At 37.8% G+C, this 22,775-nt stretch overlaps 1 protein-coding gene across 3 annotated transcripts in view; it reads left to right on the top strand.

Annotated features, from left to right (window-relative positions):
• helz (helicase with zinc finger) overlaps positions 1–22,775 on the top strand; it is a 57,260-nt gene that overhangs the window by 8,295 nt on the left and 26,190 nt on the right. For 2 of the 3 annotated variants that reach the window (XM_030141225.1, XM_030141237.1), the window contains exons 2-18: positions 257–502; positions 2,320–2,356; positions 2,945–3,069; positions 3,832–3,888; positions 4,202–4,250; positions 4,514–4,589; positions 5,018–5,216; positions 5,944–6,051; positions 6,232–6,373; positions 6,613–6,768; positions 7,938–8,208; positions 10,988–11,114; positions 11,240–11,452; positions 13,605–13,735; positions 15,376–15,555; positions 18,276–18,377; positions 21,376–21,554. In XM_030141225.1, the coding sequence (XP_029997085.1) occupies positions 275–502; positions 2,320–2,356; positions 2,945–3,069; positions 3,832–3,888; positions 4,202–4,250; positions 4,514–4,589; positions 5,018–5,216; positions 5,944–6,051; positions 6,232–6,373; positions 6,613–6,768; positions 7,938–8,208; positions 10,988–11,114; positions 11,240–11,452; positions 13,605–13,735; positions 15,376–15,555; positions 18,276–18,377; positions 21,376–21,554 (2,380 nt within the window). In that variant the 5' untranslated portion in view covers positions 257–274. The remainder of the gene's footprint in view (positions 1–256; positions 503–2,319; positions 2,357–2,944; positions 3,070–3,831; positions 3,889–4,201; positions 4,251–4,513; positions 4,590–5,017; positions 5,217–5,943; positions 6,052–6,231; positions 6,374–6,612; positions 6,769–7,937; positions 8,209–10,987; positions 11,115–11,239; positions 11,453–13,604; positions 13,736–15,375; positions 15,556–18,275; positions 18,378–21,375; positions 21,555–22,775) is intronic. The other variant, XM_030141231.1, reaches the window with a different exon arrangement.

Consider the following 22,775-nt stretch of genomic DNA (forward strand, 5'->3'; position numbering starts at 1 on the left):
ACATGGCTATATCCTTAAACTTTAAATGTTTGGGTTTTTTTTTGTTTTTTTTTTAAATCCAGTGGCGTTTTGTCATGGCACGCACTCCTGAATGCTGTGTACCAGCAGCTTTTATTGTAAATAAAATAAGATTTATTTACTTATTTATTGTAAATAAGATGGTTGAAAACAATAAGGCAAAAGGAAAACTCTGTTATGACTTTTGCACAAGAAGTATTCATTTTGCATATTTCCTCTCGCTTCTTTCTGCTTTCAGAAGTTTTGTCCCTGAGTCATGGCGGACAGGAGAGCGGAGAAGTCATGTGAAGAAGCCAGCAGATCGTTAGCCAGGCGGGAGTACGAGGCGGTAGTCAACCACAGCTCGGACGCCCTGGTGGTCCTTGCACCCCAAACCCCATCATCTGGTGCCCCTGTCCCGCCGAGTCCTCCAGCTCTTGTTGTCGCCGCCGGACCCCTCCGCAGCCGCGCCCTGCTTTACCGAATTGCTGCCTTCCTGCAGCTGGTGAGGACAATAGTGATCTGAACACTGTTGCTGCCCAAGCAATCATGCAACTGATAGTGGACAGTGTAGCAGAGAAGTGGGGCTCAGTAGCAATAAATTAGCTTATCATGTGTAATTAAAGTACCTTGATTTGCAGTGTTTTGAGAGGGCTTATGGGCTGTTGGGGTTGAGTAAACATGATTTTAGACCAGTGGTTCCCAATCTTTTTTTGGCTTGTGACTCCATTTTAACATTGCAAATTTCTGGCGACCCCAGACCTTCAAAACAGAGACATTTTTCTCTTGGAGATGTCTTAGCGGGGCCAGGTGGGCGAAGAAATCTTTCCATTCTTGATTCGATACGGTTTTCTGACTGCGAGTGTGTCCAGGCAGGTTGAAGCATAGTAGCTAACATACATGGTCACATGATCGTGTCAATCAAGATATGCCCTCTCAGATATTATATCCTGCATTTTGTTAGTAATTATTATTATTATTATTATTTTTTTTACAATAACTAGACATTTCAGGTGACCCCAAGGTTGAAAAACACAATTTTAGGCCATTATTATTACCATACCTGTGTACAGAACTGTAGTTAGGACAGTCAGACCGAGGATCAACTATTACAGGGGTGTCAAACTCATTTTAGTTCAGGGGCCACATACAGCCTGATATGATATAAAGTGGGCTGGACCAGTAAAATAATAGCATAATCTAGAAATAATGACAACTCCAAATTTTTGTCTGTTTTAGTGCAAAAAACCCCCCATTAAATTATGAAAATACTTATTTAAATAATAGGATAATAATAACTTTTGATTGAAAAAATTAAAATTCTGTAATGAAAATGTTTACATTTATGAAACTTACTCGAACATAACATGAACAAATATTGAACAACCTGAAAATTTTTAAGTAAAATAAGTGCAATGTTAAGAATATTACACCTTAGTTTATCATTTATACATGTGAATCACAACTTAGAGATCACAATGGATCTACAAATACACAAATATTAAATAACAGGAAGAATATTATTAATATTCCACATACTTCTCTTAAGACATTTTAGATATTTACATTTTTTGTAAAAGGCTAGTCTGTAAATGTAAATATTCTTGTGTAATTTTACTTTTTTTACACAAACACTAAGAGAAAAATTTACAGTTTTCTTTATTTATAGGTTATTATGATAGTATTTTACTGGTCTGATCATTTTTAGATTGAATTGACCTAAAATGATTTTAACATCCTTGATTGTTAGTATCTTCAGTGTAATTTTTGAATTTCACAAATTCATCCCAAGGGCCGGATTGAACCATTCGGCGGGCTGGATTTGGCCCCCGGGCCGCATGTTTGACACCTGTGAACCATTAAATCTGAGATTAATCATTCAGTTAGTTTTTGTATTTTTTTCAATAACTTTCTATTACAGTGGTTTAGCTGCTGACCATAATTGCTTAGGTACCACATAAGCTTTATTGTGATGCAGAAAACCTGGTTCTATATGTATACGCTGCACTAAAATACAATGTACTTGCAATCTACTGTTGTTCTTCTCAGCAGTGGGTAAATTACCATATAGAACAAAAAACTCGCTTTTTCCTCTGTGGTACTGTTACGTTATCTTCTTCCCAGAGACTAAAATTATACCAGTTACTTAAGCCCCACGATTATGGAAACTACTTAAGTCCTGTAATGATAGTGTGAGGGACTCCACTGTGAAGTAATGATAGATGTTGTTGGAGCCTATGTGAAATTGTGACCCTTGAACACAAAGTATTCCCATTTGTTATAGCTTCCACTTTTTATTCCACTTCTTTTTTCTGCCAACAGAAAAACTATGATGAAGCAGACGAAGACTGCAAATATGGTGAGTGAAGATTCAGGAGACTGTCTTTTGAGTAAACGCTATTCTATCAAATAATACAACTGTTTTGGTCAGAGGGTTTGAGGATTAAATTTCTTTCTTAATTGAGTGTAGATGTTGTGCGACCAGTCAGACAAGTCCCCTTTTTTTTTTTTAGCAACATTTCCCCACCTCTCAAAAATGCTGTTACATCCAGGAACCCACGCTGAAAAGGCATGCTCAGAATCATCTGTATTGTGGGCTTCAGTTTAAGTGAATTGGAGGTGGTGTGAATAATAATTTGATCAAGTGTAATTTGACCATGCCTTTGAACAGACTATGGAAAGCTTGATGTTGCAGGAAACTCTGAGTCTGCTTGGCAGTGTAAAGGGGTACATCACACTGTCTTAACATACACCAAACAAAACTTAACCAAGTGGCATTTCTGGTTTTATGCAAGTTATTTCCCCAGTTTGTATAACATACCTCATTCCCCCAAACTGTTTTTGTTTTTTTTTTGTCTAGTAAACAAATTAGGAGGAATATTAGGCGAAACCAAATGAATTAATTATCTCACTACCTGTTCTCTCTGTTTTCTTCGTCTTGTCCTAGTCCTGGCAGAAGAGATTGCCAGGGGAGATGGTTCGCTACAAGCCAGCCTGCACGCCATGCTGTTGGATGGCAGCCTGCAGGAGGTGGCAAGCATCCTATCTAAGGCCTTGTATGGAGAGCCTCTGGTATGATTAATGAACTGTAAAAGCAATATGCATAGTCAGTCAGCACACACATCAACTATAGTATCATGCTAAAGTTTAAAATATTATGTCATTGTGTGATATGCCATCCCCCCAAAAAACTTTGGATGCTTTCAGTTGGGTTTCGATATACTGTTCATGTTTACAAATTTGAAGAATGTGACTGACTTAGAGAGTGAAATGTTCTATAATATCCAAACAGATTACAGTGTTGAAAAATCTAAAAAAAAAAAAAAAAAAAAAAAAAAGTGGAATAGGAAATTTACTGTGGACCATAAATACACAACAGCTGTGTGGTTTTTAGAAAAGGCAAAAACAGCAGAAAAAGTTTATTTCTTGGATTTATTCTTGTCCTCATTTGTTTACCATTTAATCTTGGGCCCCATGTGGTGACAGCACTCCAAACAGAGTCTAGTTCAGCTGTTCCGTAGAGTATAAGTGTATCGTGTCAGTCACTGAAAGAGCCACTGGAACGCAGCCAACTGCCAAGTGTGTTCTTTGAAATTAGCATGACTACACTATTTAAATAATTGAAACAGTATGTAGTGCATGGCCCACAAGATTAGGAATTCTGACACAGTGTGCTCAAACTTTTACTGCCTTTTTTGTGGTATTTAGTGCAATGATGTACTCTTTTACTGTTGCCTTTAGACAACTGGGAGTCATGTTATCATACAATTAGTACTGCATCAAGTGAAATCTGAGTATAAATGCTGTGTATTTCTTTTTTTTTTTATTCTACAGAATGGTATTGTTGCAAAAGATCTGACCAGATTAAAAATGCTATTCTCAGAAGTAGAGGTAAGAGCCCCAGGTGATGGACATGCAAATCACGTTACATTTTCCATCCAGTTTTTGTTCATGCCTCTCAGTGCAGGTTTTACTGATGATGTTTGAAATCTTGTAGGCGAGAGTCATTAAAATGACTAATAGCCTGATTCCAAAACTAATATAATTATTTAATGCTTATGCTTTGCTTGTGGCTGTTGTGGATTTGTTACTTGTTTGTCTTTAATAAATCCAGCGGTCCAAATGCTTGTATGATCACGTTCACTGTCGGGATATTAGCAATAATCCCTCTACACCCACCTCTGTCCATCTTTGTCTTTGTCAGGCTATAAATAGGGAGATGGCACCAGAATACACAGATGACCAAGAGGAAGGTGAGCACATCTTTAATATCAGTAGGTTTTAGTATTTCTTTAAACATGAGATTGATGACAGCAAGTATACACATTTGTTCTCCGTAATAAAAGTTCCCCACTATTAATGTTTAGTAGGTGTTATTTAACCTCTGAAAGTCTTTATTGAGCTAGCTGGCAGCTTGTACATAATGTAAACAGGTTAACATCTGGCTACAACCCAGCTTGTGGGGATTTTGAAGGCTTTGGCTCGCTGTTGACCAGTTGGCTGTGTGTATTGACAGAGGTCCAAGATGGTTGGCAGTTCCGGCCTCCTCCCAGAGGAGTCACCAGCAGTGAGGAATACACCCTCTGTAAAAGGTATTGCAAATGGTCCAGTAGTTTACACACACACAAGAGAATAAAGAAGAATTTGTTCTTAAATAAATAAAATGTGGAAAATCCAGTCCTGTTGTTCTATTGATCAAAGGTTGACATGAAAGTTTTCAGTAACAGGCTATAAAATATTGTCATATGATTTTTAATGTCCATGTCTTAAATTGTTATTTCTGTACACACAACATTAGTACATATCATAGATTTTTTTTTTTTTTTTTTTGCTCCTTGGCTTGTTGACTTTTGAGTTTGAACTCTGTTTCTTTTTTTTCTGAATGTAAATATCAAATTGTCGTATTTTTAGTCAGTGGTTTAACATAATTTGGTTGTCATAGTTCTAAGGAATCATTTATTTGTCCCTCTGGGGTATTGTACCAAATAGTAATCAAACCCTTGTCTTTCCTTTGCCGTAGGTACTTGGAGCAGGGTCTATGTCGGTACGGGGCCCAATGTACATCAGCCCACTCGCAAGAGGAACTAATGGAGTGGCAGAAGCGCTATGCGTCACGCCTCATCCGCCTCAAACAGCAGCAAGAGAGCAAACACTTCACTGAGAACTACATGGAGACCCTCATAGAAAAATGGATGAACTCCCTCTCACCCGAGAAAGTGGTTAGTTTGTAATAGTAGCAAACTTAGGTTTGTGTTCAGTGGTTAGAGAAAAAATGTCCGTGCTAGGGTTGTGTTCAGTTTGTCATATCGGCCACTTACAAACCTTTTGTAAAAGCTATTAGAGGAAATCCCTGCAGCACTGTAATAGTAATCAAACAGTTGGAAAAAAACAAGCATAGGTCATAAAAGACAATTCATAAATCTATATACTTTTTTCATTTTAACTATTGTGATGCTTGTGTTGTTTCTTATAGTGAATTTTAGGGGTGGAGATATATATTTTATCTCTGCATTTTCCCAAATTTTCCAAAATCATAGCTGATACAAAAAGAAAATGTGGGTTTACATTACATTTTTAAGGTGTACTCCAAATGGTTACTCCTGATAAATGTTTACTCTGCTCAAGGAAAATTATCATATCTATAAGTCTCAAAAAGTTGATTTACACTAATGTAATTGAACATTTAAACACCTTAAGTACAGCAGTTCCATTGCCCATGCATAGCAAATAGAGGGTGTGAAGAATCATACTTTGGATATCGTTACATGGTTAGGTGCATTCGAGGACACATGCAGTTTTATTTATCTGCCAAACTCAACAGTTACGGATTCAGTTTCTTTATTTTTGCAGCAGTAAACATAATTTTCACAAAATTTCTAACCGGTTTTCTAATTGGACAGAGCATATTCAAATTGTAATGTGTTTATGTTTTTACTTTTTTTCCAGCTAAGTGACTGTTTGGAGGGAGTGAATGTTGAGATGAGCTCCAGCCTCTCTGTTACTGTCACTACCAAAAAATCCTCCCACTCCTGGACCTTCTCCTTGTTGTGCAAGGTAGTAATGCAACATTTACTTGCTGTTCTTTGTTGACCCTTATCATTTCTGACTCATACTCCCAAATAAGGCTGTAATTTCCTCTGCACACCTGTCAGCATCAGTGTATTCTTCACCTTAATAATTTATTTAAAATTCCAAGTGTTTTGGTTATCATTCTCCTCCTGTCTCATTGACTAGCCTGCAAGAAAGCTGTTCCGAATCGCCCTGCTCTACGATGCCCACCGACCACACTTCTCTATCACAGGCGTGTCGGCGGGGGACCGGCTTCAGCCTGTCCCCAAAGGCTGCCAAGAGTGGACTGCTGGAGAGGAAACAGCAGGTATTTCCTGTTGTCACACATTTTCGACTGTCTCTTATATTCGCCTGATGTAACACATATCAACTCTACATTTGAGTATTGAAAGTATGATGCAGCACGTGGCTTTTCTACTGCAGCTGTTTTAATAATCTATTGGAGTCATTGTTTAACTTCACTATTACTGAAATTCATTAGTCATCTTTACTCAGTTGTTAGTGGTGTGACTCAAATGCATGTATTTAACTTTGCTCTTCCGACAGTGGCAGCGGACAATGGCCTGGACCACTGTGTCTACAAGGTAGCAGTGGGCTTCAGCACGGAGATCTTCGGTACCTTCCGGCAGACCGTTGTTTTTGACTTTGGCTCAGAACCTGTGCTGATGCAGCGGATCATGGTAGATGCTGCCTCTATTGAAGGTATTGAGGTCTTCAATAAGATTTTATTATTGTATCAGGGTTTCCGTGGAGTCTTAAAAATCTTGAATTTCCAAATCTGCATTTAATACCTTAAAGTCTTTAATAGGTATTAGATTTCATACGGTAGATCTTAAGTTATGTTGCAATGAACTTGTTGGCTGTACTGTGTTTAAATGTGTCAAATGTCCAAGCTGCAAAGAAAGTAACATTATGCCGCGTTTCCACTATGTGGAACCAGCTCGACTCGGTATTCCATTACAAGATACTACTGACTTTACAGTACCTGGATGTCATAGCGATGTGGCGCGTTATTTCCGTGTCGTCTGTTCAGAGTTGCTGAAAAGTCGCTTGTTGCGTGTTGTCTCGTCTGATTTTCTACATCGGCCACCAAAGACTGAATCTCCTCGACCGACCATGTTGTAGTTTTGGGCTGTTATCATGTGGATTAATGTACCACTATATTTACTGTCCACTTCTGCATCTGTTTTTGTAAAACGGCAGGTCACAGAGAAAACTGTCTGACCAATCAGTGGTCTGCAGTGTTTATACGTCACTGTTTAGTATTGCTTGGAACCTCAGCGGAGGTGATACCAAAAAACTACTACCAGATTCCAGGTCCTCTTTCGTAATGGAAACGCAGAAAGGTCAAGTCAAGCCGGTACCACGCAGTGGAAACGCGGCGTTAGTCTACTCAGTTCCAACCCAACAATTTATATTGAAATTAGGAACCAATTATCATTAACTTTGCAGCCCCAAGTGAGAAATGAATCAGAACAGTGGGAATCAAGGCGCTGGAGTAAATCAATACATTTTCCTAAATTCTAGGAATCACAAATTTTTGCCAGTATGGCTGTGAAATGGGAATTAAATTTTATTCTAAGTAGTCTTAAATTAAATTTATAGAAACCTGTAGGAACTTGTGTCTGTGTGAGTATTTTAGTTTGAAACATCAAGCCCAGTTTTACTTCCAGTCATCCTTGTGTAATTATTGTTTTTCTATGTGGTACTATATGATATTGCATGGTAGGAAAAGTAGACTAAGGAACTGAAAACAAAGGTCTCTGGACATGTATTCATATATACCCCAAGTATAATTTTACAACAATATTCAAGACCTTAACTGAATAAGTAAGTAACTAAATAATCCATATTTGTTCTTTGTTGTCCAGACCTTGAACATCTGATGGCAGCTAGGCAGCAACTTTTGATTACTGCAAAGCGCTGGGACTCTTCCTGTAAGACCATTGTAGAATTCAGTCCTAATGAGACAATGGCTGAACTGGAACGCAGCCTCCTATCCCGCTATCAGATCCCTCTTTCAGCTGATCAGCTCTTCACCCAGTCAGTCCTGGACAAGACTCTGACCAAAGACAACTACCAGGCCCGACTGCACGACCTGCTCTACATAGAAGAGATTGCACAATACAAGGAAGTTAGCAAGTGAGTATGATGCTTCTGTCTTAACAAGATGAGTTTTTTGTATGTAGCATCAATCATAATATGTTAGAATACAATTTCCAATCATACTAAAAATCCTAAAACCTAACTTGACAATAGTAATACTAGTTAAACTCGAAAGAAGTGTCAAATATGCAAACTAATTGTAACATAGTCTTCCTCCTCATTGGTTTCATTCACATCTTGGCATTAACAACTTATTACTAGGCAGACTATTGCTGTAAAATATAGAGCAGTGTTTACCTATTGATACCAGGTTTTTAAAGTGTAAACATTTTGTGATATATCAGCTCACCACAAGGTGTCAGGCTTGAGCTTCAGTGTAAATTGCTGAGTGTGAAAGTGTTTATGCGCACTTAATAAGAATGGACATGGTAGGATCCTAAATTTTCCACCCCTGTTGTGTGGTTGTTTTTATTTTTTTGTTTCTTTTTTTATTCACTAGTCCACCAGTTTAATCGAGGATAATGTTGATTATTGTAACATGAAACTAATGGCATAATTCCACATTTATTAAAACACTATGGACTCTCCCCTGCCACTTTTAATATCTCAGCTTGCCATTTCTCTCTTAATTTCATCTTGTTTCATGACTGAAATGTCATTTGATTTGATAATGATGTGAATTATGGATAACTTTCTGTTTCTACTTGCAGTATGAAATGTTCCTTACAGCAGCATATGACTTTCATCACTTTTTTCTTCAAATTTGTAAAACCCCAGTGATAGCATAATTATCACTAATCCATTAGTCTTTTCATGCTTACGCACTTAAATCACTTCCCTCATGGTGAACAACTTTGAATATGACTCTATCACAAGCGGTCCGTTTGTACATACCAAACCAATACGTCACTCGAGCCTTTTTGGAATTTTGTCACAAAGTGCATTGTGGGAATGGGAGATCCCCGCAGCCGCAGTGTTCGCCACCAGGTATGTCAGTTGTCATCTTATAATACAGGGTGTGTGATTGTGAAGTACAATACTTGGACATCAGCTTCATGTCGCTGTGTAGGTTTATCATACACACCTCGCAAGCATACAGGATATGGCCGAACCCTCACTGCTGACTTGCTCCTTACAGTGTGTGTATGATAAACCTACACAATGACATATTCAGAAAATACCATGAAACTGATGTCTACGTATTGTTTTTATGATCATACACCCTGTATTATTAGATGACAGTTGACTTACAGTGATTCCTTCCATTTCTTCTGACCAGGTAGTGGGCATGGTTTCATTGCTTGTCTCTGTGTTTGTCGCTGCTGTGGCTGCGTGGAATTCTCATTCCTACTATGCACTTTCCGAAAAGGCCTGAGTTTGATATGTAAACAAACGGACTCCCTGTGATGGAGTCATCTTCACCTTGAGGGAGGTGATTTAGGTGCATAAGCACGGAAAGACTAATGGATTAGTGATTATTAGGCTATCACTGGGGTTTTACAAATTTGAAGAAAAAATAGTGCTGAGAGTCATATGCTGCTTTAAATCATTTGTGTTTCTAATGACATAGAAATAATCTCCCTGTCTATTATACGATATATACTCTGGAAACCTCTAAAGCTTTTCATTGTTGAGGTTGAATGATCTGTGAATCAGCTGAAGGGGCAGAGATATTCAAAGTAATTTAAATTCAACCTATAACTCTGAATAATTTCACTAGATTATAATAATCTCATTTAACGAGAGAGAGGTCTCTCATTTGACAGTCTTGGCTAAGAGATATCTCCTTTTTCGTTAATGTGGAATTGTCTCTTCTTTTTTTTTTTTTTGCATCTTTTTTTTTTTTTTCCCCCACTCATAGTATCAGCCAGAAACCTAATCCAAAATGATAAGGACAGACAGAAGACTGGTTGGCTGTATAACAGTACTGGATTATGAAAATATACAGAATGTGTTAATTTATCTTCATATGCCAGTCACCTGTTAGTTCATCACCAGTATTGCCTCCCCATTTCATCATTTTAGACCAAAGATGCAATATGAAGCACTTTGGAAGTAAAGGAAAAAAATTTTCCCAAGAGTGCTTTCATTTTTTCATGCATGTCCATAAGCTTTGTGATACGATTGTTTTTCTCTGAAGGAGTCTGACATTAAAATAATTTAGACGCATTATAGATGTCTTGCTCAAACTTGTTTACATGAGCTTACGTTTGAAGAGTTTGTAAGGATTTTACAGTATAGTATTAGAAAAAGTCATTTTCGCTTAGCTTGGAACCTATTTTAAACTTATTTTTAAATGTTTACCAGAAGACTCTATTAATGCCAAGGGGAAACTGTTGTGTGTTGTAGTCGCTCCGTTCGGGTATAATAAAAAGTAGCCAGAAAGAAATTATCAATACAGCAAAACACCACAGTGACTGCTCAAAGACCTAAATGTTGACAGACCATCCTTTCTCACCATCTCCAATCTGTTTCTTTTCTTGACATTGTATGATTACAGCTAATTTGGTGAATAAAAGTAGAGAGTCCATGTATGTCTTGAAGTTGTGGCAGAACGGGGTGCAGAGTTTCACTTTTCTCATGTAACTGTTGCTCTGTTTTCTCTTTTGAGAGTATGGCAAACAAACGTGGAAAGCTCCTATAATGTGCCGAATGCAAATATTCAGCTGTATGTGTCTGTTATAAGGTAGATGTTGTCCTGTTTTATGATTATACTGAATGCTGTCAGTTTGTACACTTATAAGATCAGGCTAAGGGCTGTTTGCAGAAATTACTAGTGCAAAACTTAATCAGATTTCTATGTTTGTTCCTCCAGGTTTAACATCAAAGTGAATCTCCAGCTAGTCACCAGCTTTATGCTGACCGGCATTTCAGTTGGAGCCAAATATGCCCAGAATGGTCAACTCTTTGCACGCTTCAAACTCACAGAAACACTGTCTGAGGTAAAAGGACAGTAGACGGCTCTACTGTTGTAGTTTTTTCTGGCTTAAGTACTATACCTTCTGATTTGCAAGTTATGTGCTTGCTAGCCAGCTCTCTTAAACTGTGCTTTTTCTTCTCAACATAGGACACATTGGCTGGACGGCTAGTGATGACCAAGGTGAATTCAGTCCTTGTACTGCCATTGGGCCGTGAGGGGGCCAGCAGCCAGCCACCTCCTGGGGTCAAAGAGCGTGTTTATGAAGCTGTGATCGAGGAGAAGACCAAGGAGTACATCTTCCTCAGGATCTGTAGGGACTGCTGTGAAGAGCTGGGACTACAGCCAGACAGAGAAATACAGGTATGGGTTTTACAAGTAGAAAAATTATGTTGCCATAAAAGCATAAAAGGCACAATTTAGTTATTTTTGGACAGGAGCTACTCTGCAAACTAAAATAATTGTGGTCGTCCCTGTCACCTCGATATATCGACAACTAAGGTAGAGTAAATGAAGAGATGAAAGTAGAGGCTTGTTTAAACGACATTAGACCTTAATTGTTTCTACCTGGATGTTATCGGTAAGAATCAAAAGTTCTGCCATTTGTTAGAGTTTGTACTAATGGGTACTTGACAAATGAAGGCAGTCTTCCAGGAAAAACTCTATTGACTGCACTGTTTTCTCTCAGGTGTTTTAACTCTGAGAAATCTCCCTGTACTAAATGACTGTGCCTTCCTCAGCATCAGCTTGATATTTTACTTCTTTCCAGCAAGAATTTCTGCAAAGGAAACAAGGCTCTGTGTTAACAGTTATCAAAACAACCGTCATCCTATCACTGTGGGAGCGTAATCTTCTTATACTGCTGCATGTGCTGCTGCTGCCTGCTTGCGTGCTAAAATTTCATTTCTCTATCTCCTTTGTGGGTTCTTCCCATATTCCACACAGCCTTGATGTTCTTTTTCTACCTTGCCCTTGCATATCTCAGAATTTCCTTGTCTTGTTTGTTTCTGATACTTTCTTTGTCTTTGTTCCACACTTTCACTGCTTACTATGTTGGCTTTATTTGTTCTCTGTTTATTATTTATATTCCATTGCGTAGTTTACAGTATAGATATTAGATTCTGTTTTGTGTCTTTATGAGGACAAAGCCTTAGGGTCTGTGTGATTACATGCTACAGGTTTAAGTGGAGGAATTAAATGAAAATGTAAATGAATGTTACTGGGCCAGATCAAGCAAAAATGAACATCAGTGTCAAAAATTTAAGTTTCACCTATCATTTCTCACATAGGCTCATTTTTTTTTTTAGCTTAAGAACTCTATTTTATGGAACCATTAACAAAATTTCAGTATCACTTGTAGGAAAAAAGATATAATCAATATAAAATGAAACTTAAAAAGGACTAAAGTATGTAAATGCACCATTAACTTTAATAGTAATATTTTTCTCGTTTGTGTAAGTGATATTTTAAATCTGTGAATCTGTAGGAACTAATTATTCTACAGTACAAGACTATAGAAAGGTAATGTACAATCAAATTATTTGTAAAATATGCTCTGCTATTAACTGTATGTATCATTTGAGTTGTAATGTTAAATAAAAGCTTATTGGCATATTTGTAGTGTTTTAGTTCCAGCAAAGTCTTTTATTATGACTATTGAAGAAAGTGACAAACTGCTGTTCCCATGTCACAACATTTGTGTTCATAAAAACTTGTAGTTTAACATCAGAGCTAAAGCCCTAGGTTTCACTGAGTATACTCTTCTTTTGAGAACAGCATGTTTTGTACATTTGCGTCAAGTGAAAAAAAAATGTTAATTTTGAGTCCCCGTGTCACAGAGCAGTAATTTGATTATTTTTACCCAAAATTGTATTTCTATAAATTGCAACATGTGTCGTGTGAAAGCATTTATGGAGACCTATTCATACATGTATTAAACATAGAGATAAGTTATTTAGTTTTCAACGCAGAGCTTATTGAACAGGAAATGTGTCCTTGTGTCACTGCTTGATCTGGCCCTACTCTTACATCTCTGTAAAACAAGTCAATTGTTGGTTAGTTGTAGCATATTTTTCAATGTTATAGTATATAAGCATATAAAATTAATAATATAAATATTTTAAATCTGTACACTGATACACATGCAGTACAGGTGATGCAATCATGTATTGGAAAGGCTTAACAATATGGAACAATAAGCCATTGTTGTAATTATTTTTGACATATTACAAATGCAATATTAGTCACAGTTTTTATGGTAACTTTTGTATCTAATTTTCACTTTAGAAAAAATAAATGCATAAATATTTGATTTGAGGTTTTTTTTTCACCTCCTTTTTTTGGGATGTCTGTACCAGATAAGCACATTCCTCATATCACCTAAACCTACACCTATACAAACCATGAGTCCCTGATCGTGTGGTAGGATTAGATAGATGTAGGATTAGATAGATGTAGGTATACTGGAAGTTGCACTGACTATTAAATAATGCTCTTGGTTTTGTGCTTGTATCAGGTGGAGCTTCAGTTCCAGCTGAACAGGCTGCCGCTCTGTGAGATGCACTATGCCCTTGATCGCATCAAAGACAATACAATCCTTTTTCCTGACGTTAGCCTTGTTCCCACCATTCCCTGGAGCCCTAACAGGTGAGTATTTTATAACACACTCTCACTCATAATTGTATTAACACATGTTTGACTGTTACTGTTTACATTTAAGGTAGTTGTTAGTATATTAATTTTACTCTGTGCTCACTGCATTTGTATTTGGTGCCCACTCATTTATTGAAAACCACACAAAAAAATTCAGATTACAGGCACTTTATTGGTGCTGTTTGCATGGAATGGTAAATGTTGATAGTCTTATATTTACTTATTTTTCTGTAATTTGAATTGTGTTTGTTTTGTTTTAAACAATGAGAGGAAATGTAGGCACTGGGCCTCTATACGTGTTCAAGGAAGGTAAACGCTGCTAATCCTAAATACGTTTATTATACAGAAATTCTTTCTAATACCCACACATCATATTAGCTTGACAAATACCCTCACAGAGGGGACATCACATCAATTTGAGAGCTGACCGAATATCCCTTGCCTTGCTGACTTGGTGGCCACTCAGAAGTGCTGGCAGCTACTTTCGGCTTTAGATATCTCTCTGAAGTTGGACAGGTGAGGAGAGGAAGGCAGTAATCTTTAGTGACGAGAGCAAAAGTCAGAAATAATCCCCTGTGATTTTTAAAGCTGCTGCTTTATCTAGTCTCCTGAAATGATTGTGTAGACTTTTGTTTTAATTGGAATTCGCACAAGTCAATGTGTTGCATAAAGTATGGGCCAAAAAGCTGATGTCCAACCTCAGTATTTTTGTTTTTAATGATGGTTGAATTTTAACATATAGGTATAGCTAAGTGGTATCTCAGTGAACAAAGAATAGGATCAGTGTTATTTGCTTATAGCTTCAAGGCATCACCACTGTCACTTGAAAAGAAACAAGGGTACATTGTGGAATTGTGGATGGCGGCAAATATTTATGTAGTGTTGAGGCTTGACTTCACATCATTTCACTTTATTTGCAGTTTAAATCCACAACATAGTAAGAACTGCAGTAGTGAGTGTCACTATGGCCATCACTAGTCAGTAATTGTATGTTAAAATGTCATAATTAATCATGTCACAGTAACAGTGGAACCCACACAAAATGGTTAGTAGTGCGAGAGAATGACAGTCACTACTGCTACTACTTTAGAAGTACATTTTCCTTATCTGAACTATAGAGACGAATGATTTTTTTTTTAATTGCACTTGAAAATATAGCTGATGTTTCGAGGCTTTTCCTCGGTGCAAACAGCACCCTTTCATCTTATCCAGTAGTACGGTTATAAACACATGCTCTTGAACAGTGAGATATCTCTCAGCCTCCAACTACGTCTCGGTAGGAATTCAATCAATTGGTGTTGGTGGATTCACAGCTTTAGTGGAGGCAGTGTTCATAATGAGGACAGTGATGCTAGGAGACAAACACAGACAAGCTCTTACATATGTGTGTCGAAGTACATGTGTGCAGCCCTTCCACATGCACAGATCAGATGTTTCAAAATATAGTCATCATGTATAAGATTCCAACCAGATTTCAGAGGCATTTTTGTTAGCTCAGCCACAAACACCCGATTTCTGTGTTCCTGGTTTATAAGGGTATATAGCAGAATGTGTGCTAAGGAACTGACTTCGTAACATGACCTTTGCCAAAACATTTTTAATCTAATCATTTTCCAATCCTCCCTTGCCCTCAGGCAGTGGGACGAGCAGCTGGATCCCCGTTTAAACGCCAAGCAGAAGGAGGCAATCCTGGCCATCACCACACCCATATCCATCTCCCTGCCCCCAATCCTCATCATCGGGCCCTATGGCACTGGCAAGACCTTCACCCTGGCACAGGCTGTCAAGCACATCCTCCGCCAGGACCACAGCAGGTCTGTGTATGGTTTTGTTTTTCTTTATTCTTATTTTTCCCTACTGAAACTGTTTGTGCAGTAAAAACCATAAAACTGTAAGAAACACAAAAATGGCCCGCTGGATTCCAAATTCTACCCAGTAAATGCGTCAAATTACAATAATGTGGTTTCAAGGGGATTCTGTAATGATCAAATTTACGTTGTTTACAATTTTTTTTTTCAAATAGCTTGGCCTAGAGTCAACATTTTCTGGCATTATTTTAATCTTTCAGTCATCTTTTCCTCGTTGATATTTGTGTGCTTATGGATGTTTCTTTATGCTCCATGCTTTCTTCCTTTTATCTTCAATCTTCATCAGTCGTAATCATCTAAACTTATAAAAATCTGAAAACCCCCATTGTGTTAGGCAAGAATTACAGAAGGCCTCCTGTTTCATTTGACCATAATTTACATAATTTCTTTCCCTTATTAATAAATTTTTGATTATTGAATTTTGTGTCGGCAGCTTGAATGTTAGAAGAGGCCATCTCAAAGTTCTTCTCTTTTTACTCCTCGTAAACTGGAAGTTTTTGTTGAATTTAAGTAATGGCAAATATTGCAGTGAGTGAAAGGAAAGGCAGAGATTTCTGTATCAAGTTGGCATCAGTTATAAATGGCATGTGAGGTCAGTTAAAGGGCGGGAATGAGGTGGCAGAGGGTGTTTTGTGTTTATTGGCCTCAATTTTAGCTCCAGGACACAGGCAGCCTTGGGTCTGACTGACATTTAGAAATAAAGAAAACACTCAGCTAAAAGCTTCGAGCTTGATAAAAAGCACTGAAACATTGCATGTTGAAGAAGTAAGTTTGTTGTACAGTATGAGATGCTGCAAATCTTTTAGTCTTTCTCAAGGGGAGAGGCAAGAGGTGTCTGGTTTTTGTAGGGGACTAGACTAAGAACTATCATCTATTGGTCAATAATGATACATTTTGGTGTGTTAAGCTTACAGGAATAAAACATGTTGCACACTGGTATATTCTTTGACAACAGAGCATCCTGTTAACTTAAAAATAACTTATCACAAGACTCTGGAACCCTCTGCATGTAAACAAAAGCCATTGTATTATTAGCTCACATATATGTCCATGGTAAAGAAATGCTGTCCTCTGAAGGCATGTGATTATCACATGGATTTGAGATGCATGACAGTGACCAAACAAATCCATCTACATTTAAATAAATACATATGTTGACAAGCTTCAAGATAGTTTACTTTCATACTTTACATCTGTGTGCCGGTCATTTAGACACATTCATGTCATTTTTGGTCAGGGCACATGATTAATTTGATTATCAGCACATTTCTCTGGGCAGAATGGATTGTCATGTAAACTGTAATCTGATCAATCAACTCATGCCACTTCAGTGTCTCACAGCGTTGCATAGCAATAAAACAGTGCAAGATTTTCATCCATTGACATTTTTCATCATTAGTGGGCTCCCTCTTTCTGTGAGTAGATGCCCACAGGAAATGTTGAAATTTTCTTGGGTTAGAGAGGCAGTGTAGCACAAGCACATAAATGGTTCCCTGGTCTTTATGAAAAATGAATTCAATACCTCGGACACTGTCCCTTGTACAGAAGCTAACATTTTGTTTTTTAATAAGGAAAGATGGGATGTGTACATGTACTGTAAAAATGTAGCGATGTAATATTCATTCCTCATTTCACTTCAAATGCATTTAATATTCCTGGTTTAGGATGAATTATAGATATTTTAAAAGCCAAGACAAGTGAGAGTGACCCCTCTGGACTTGTGCTTCTTGCACATCATACTGTTTATATGGTGAGAAAGATGTCACAGAGGTTCAAGTCATGTGTGCCCAATACCTTGTATTGTACATGCTCTGCTTTTTTAAGATGGGACATGCTGATGTCAGACAATAAAGCACATTCTTTCATGGCTTTCAGTTATTATAAATCTACATTTAGAGGTTTTACTATAGTTCCAAGATTACACTTAAAAGTGGCAGCACAATGTAGAATAATTTTTTTATGTCAAGGATACACGCAAGAGATGTCTTCATATCACATGCTTTTAAGTACCGTAATGAACCGCTGGTCCCATCAGAGGGCTGTTCATTCCTGTAATTTATGGATCAAATCCCAGTCATTATAATTATTTGAAAACCAATGTAACAACATGATCTAGTGAATCTCCAACTTAGCCATTTGCTACATTTACTTGACTTTTTAAGATAATTTGTCTCGTTTGTTATGTTTCAGTTACAAGTTTATCAAGGATTGTTACTATTTGAACAAAACAAAGAAATTCATGGATCCCTTTTTAAAATGATCATAAGGAAGTACAATAGGATACAGTGAATGTAAAAACAAACACTGAACTGAACCAGCAATGTTCTTGTCAATGGTCCACTGATTCTTCTCTCTTCCTTAACAGCTGCTAAGCATTATTCTTAAATTTGACCATAAAGTTCTGTGATAGGAATGCAACAGGATGCATTCACTGTTGATGAAGAATTAACCTTTGACTGTAACATTTTCAGTGCACTGCAGTAAGCTATTTTATTCTACTAGTGCAAGGATCCAGTCCACAAGATCTTGATACTTGTGTCGCAGGATGTGCCAGTAGTTTTTGTGTTGCATTTTAGTTTTAAATCTCTTGCCAGTGATTCTTGCAAAAATTGGATATTGTACTTTGTGCCTGACCTTTTTTCCTTTTTGTCTTTGTCTCTCTACAGGGTCCTAATCTGCACCCACTCCAACAGTGCGGCTGACCTTTACATTAAGGACTACCTTCATCCTTATGTTGAAGCAGGCAATCCACATGCCAGACCTCTCAGGTAAAGGAGTTTGACAGACTGTGTGTCTTTGTATGTGCTGCAATTACGGTGCCGTGATTAATTTCTTTGCATACATTATAAATTATTTAGAAATTCTTATATTTAAAACAAATATTAAGCATTATGTTATTAAGGCCCTCCATTACCACACCGTAACTGTGTCTTTTACAGATGAACACATTCATTTCTTTCAGTTTCTCTGCTATGAGTCCTGTAAATGTCCTGGTCATTTCCCATCAGCTCTACTGATAATAATGACATTAACACCTCACTGGTTTTATTGAAACCCAAAAAAAAAACTATAAATCAGTGCAAGGAAAGCAAATGGTTAAGATTTATATTTGTTTCATACATAGAATTAAAAAGGAAGATCTGGCGTTATGGATAGGGTCCATTTCAGATTAATCTGATTTTTTTGGGTGTGTGTGTTCAGTGGCAGTGGTTTGTCTGTTAGGTGAGGCCAACCTTGCCTAGGGTATTTGATGACACTCATTCATCTACAGTATGTATCAGCTGACTGGAATTATTAAGAAGCCTCCAGTTTAATGTTACACCCACATAGGGCTGCACAATTAATTGTTAAAAGATCACAATCTCGATTCATGAATGCGATCTCATTTCTAAACTTGGACGATTCTTAAGCATTTTATTTCACGGCTGCATTACAACCAAATGCCCACAAATGCAGAACCGCCGCCACCACTTCCCTCAACCAATGGTAAAGCGTCTTTACAACACGTGAGCCTGCTGCTGTTGGCTGTAGTTGAGTGAAGAAAGAGTGAATTACAGCGGAGGAACGTCTGCGGTAAAGAGAGTGAAATGGATGAAAACCCCAGAGGTAGTGGTGAGTCACCCACCTGAACTCCTGCCCAATTAAGGTTCACTTTCAGTGGTGTTAATCTCATGTCGGTCTTGTTTTCTGTCGTCCAGATCCAAGTGTGTTTTCATTTTCACTTCTCTGACTTCTGCTGTTCTTCTCCTTTTCTTTTCTTTGCGGGTGAGGATACCTCAGCCTTTAAACAAGAAACAAAAGTCTCACCTTCTACAAAAATTTTATATTAAAAATATTCCATTGTGCCGGCTGGGAAGTTTCTTTGCGCTGCAAACTTTCACAGATCAGCTGATGTCGCTTAGCAACTGGGACCATAAGTGCAGGGAGAAGGTAAACAAACATAAAGTTTCACTTTGACTTCTGCGGGGGCATGGACCACACCACCCTGTAACCCCATTGTGTAAGTAGGACAGAAACCAACACATGCGCGGGTAACCGGCTAAAACGCACGCGCGAGCAACCCCCCTCCGCTGGCTGAACTGCGTGTGTGCAGCCAAGCCCCCCCTGACTGAAACGCACACACGTGCACCCCCCGCCGGACCGCGCACGTTCCCATTACACACAGCCACACCAACAGATCAATTCAACAGCAAACACTGCATAAGTGACCGGACTATGTGCAGAGTGATATGAAAGACGCGAATCACAGGCAAAACAACCCATATTCCTTGACAGCAGTGCAATAAACATTTTGTGAAAAAAATTGTGCCAGAGAATCGTGATCTCAATTCTAAGCAAAAGAATCGTGATTCACATTTTTGCCAGAATTGTGCAGCCCTACGCCCACATAATACAACCAATGTTGAATGGCTGTTCCCCTGCAGCAGTGAAAAGCACACCCAAAGGCAACATGTGCCTATACTAATGGTTATACACAGCACAGGCTTTCCTTTTCCTGCATCAGAGATTTCTAATCACATTTGTGCAACCCTAGAGGTCACAAAGGACAAGAAAGCAATGTCTGCCTTGACTGGGCATGGCCTAATATGACAGCTGAATGTTTGGGTGTGTGTCTTCACAGGCGTGCCTTGGGACCATATGGGCACTTAAATAACTTGTTTCACATGAGTGAACAGTCTGAAATCAACTATATCCTGTTTGACTTCCTCCATAATCAAGGACGGACTGGGACTAAAAAAGGCCCTGGACTTTTTCCAAAATTTAGACCCACAACCCATACATGATTATACATTTAAATAACCACCTGTCAGCGTGTCAAGATACTCTACCACAAGCCTAGACAAGATATTCACAGAGAATAACATTTCACAATCAACAATTATTTGTGTTAATCAGTTTATTTACAAAGCACTAATACAGTCTCAAAATAGAATTATGAAGACTTTCAAAATAAAACAATGATGATCATCAAATGAATAAAACAAAAGTATTGCACAACACTGTCAAAGATGAGGGAGCCTAAAGTTTTTGTTTCAAGCTTTGTGTATTTCCCCCACGTAATAATCATATTGGTGCCACCTGTTGAGCCCATTAATGTATATACTGGAACCCTGCTAGTGTATTTAAAAAAAGCAAGTTCAAATGTTTCAACCCCTTTACTGCAGTAAAAGTAAAAAAGTACAGGCTGTGAAATATACTTGCATGTGATTACATCATTATAACGTTAAATCATGCCTTTTCTCTGCATTTTAGTCTCACTTTCACTGTGACATTTTCTGTTTGCATGTTTGTCATGTATGATATGCACAGGTGGATACACCAAAGGATCATCTTTTTATGTGTTGGTATCCCAACTGTATAGACTGAAATGTGACTTGATCTTGGGAAAGCATACAGTGACTCAAAAATAAAAGTGTTGCACATATTTATGATGTAAGAAGGTACAGATGTGTAGGAAGTAAATGTAAAAAAAGTTGTCAGAAAAATACATATTTAATTTTACTGTTTAGGGATTTGCACTTCACAACAACTTAATTGTTTCATTACTTACTAATCATAACTCACTTGAGCCAGTTTATGATTATGTCAGAATGTGATTTAAAAAAAAAAAAAGAAAAAAAAAAAAAGAGAAAATCTAGAAACTTAGTCACAGTTGATTTAGGAACTGATTACATGACTCGGGTTTCATTAACAGAATGAGCACTACCTCATCTAATTTTAGGTGCTGTTCTGTCAAGTTAAGTCTGGTTCTGTTTCTTATTTCAGGGTATACTTCAGGAACCGCTGGGTAAAGACAGTCCACCCAGTGGTCCAGCAGTACTGTCTCATCTCCGGCACACAGGTCACTTTCCAGATGCCCACAAGGGAGGACATCCTCAGGCACCGTGTGGTGGTGGTCACCCTCAGCACCTCCCAGTACCTCTGCCAGCTTGACTTGGAGCCTGGTGAGTCGCTTGAGTGATGTAATCATCTTAATGTGACTTGGCGCACATTTGGCAAATTAACTAGATTTTCTTTTATATCATTCCTATTATAATGAGTTAAGAATATCAACATTCAATGAAATGTCAGTTCAAAGTCTGCTATTATTTTTAAAGCTTGGAGAAATCATGAAGATGGTTTGTGTATTTATTACCCTCATCCCAACAAGGGTGACGTGACCAAGTCTGTCTGTACACCTGTTACCCAAAATATAGAAGAGAAATGATTACAATAGATCTTTTGTCGCAGGAATAATGAAAATTTATTTAGCTTATCTGTTCTGTGTAACAGCAAAAGCAATTAGTGCACATTTAACCGCTTGTGGGTAAAAACTGTTTTCAGGTGCTGGACCACCTCCCTAGAGGCTGACTCATCGTTATCCTTAATCCAGGGTTCCTGCGGGGTCTTAAAAAAATCTTAGAAATCTTAAATTTCCAAATCTGCATTTAATACCTCAAACAAGTCTTTAAAAATATTAAATTTGATATAGTAGGTCTTAAGTTGCGTTGTCATGAATGTGTTTGCTGTATTGTATTTAAATGTGTCTGGGAAATGTCCAAGCTGCAAAGAAAATAATGTTAGTCTACTCCGTTCCACCTGTTCCAACCGACAATTTATATTGAAATTGGGAACCAATTATCACTAACAGTGGGAATCAAAGCGCTGGAGTAAATAAGTACATTTTCCTAAATTCTAAGAATCCCCAATTTTTTTCCAGTATGGCTTTGAAATGGGCATTAAATTCTGTTCCAAGTAGTCTTTAAAAGGTCTTAAATTTAACTAGTATAAACCTGCAGGAACATTGTAGTCAGTCCTATTACAGTGGAGTCGTTGGCAAACTTGGCGATGGTGTTGCTGGTATGGATGGGGGAGCAGTCCTAGGTGAAGAGAGACGGACATATGCACATATACAGTGATTTTTGACATGTCTGAGTTCTCCTCATAGATCTTTATCATTGTAGATGGGACACTTCATCTCCCAAAATGAAAGCAGCTGTTCTGTTAAAAAAATAAAAAATCTCATGAATCCACACAATTTGTGAGCAATATACTTTATAGTTTATTCACAATATAGCAGAATTATTCAGCATGGTGCATATAATCCAATGGGATGAGACGCTGCCATCTCTTATTGTTTTGTAGTAATTTATGTCGGCAATCTAATGGATCCAGCCATGCATATA

This window comes from Sphaeramia orbicularis, chromosome 1 (assembly GCF_902148855.1).
Source record: "Sphaeramia orbicularis chromosome 1, fSphaOr1.1, whole genome shotgun sequence".
Taxonomy (NCBI): domain Eukaryota; kingdom Metazoa; phylum Chordata; class Actinopteri; order Kurtiformes; family Apogonidae; genus Sphaeramia; species Sphaeramia orbicularis.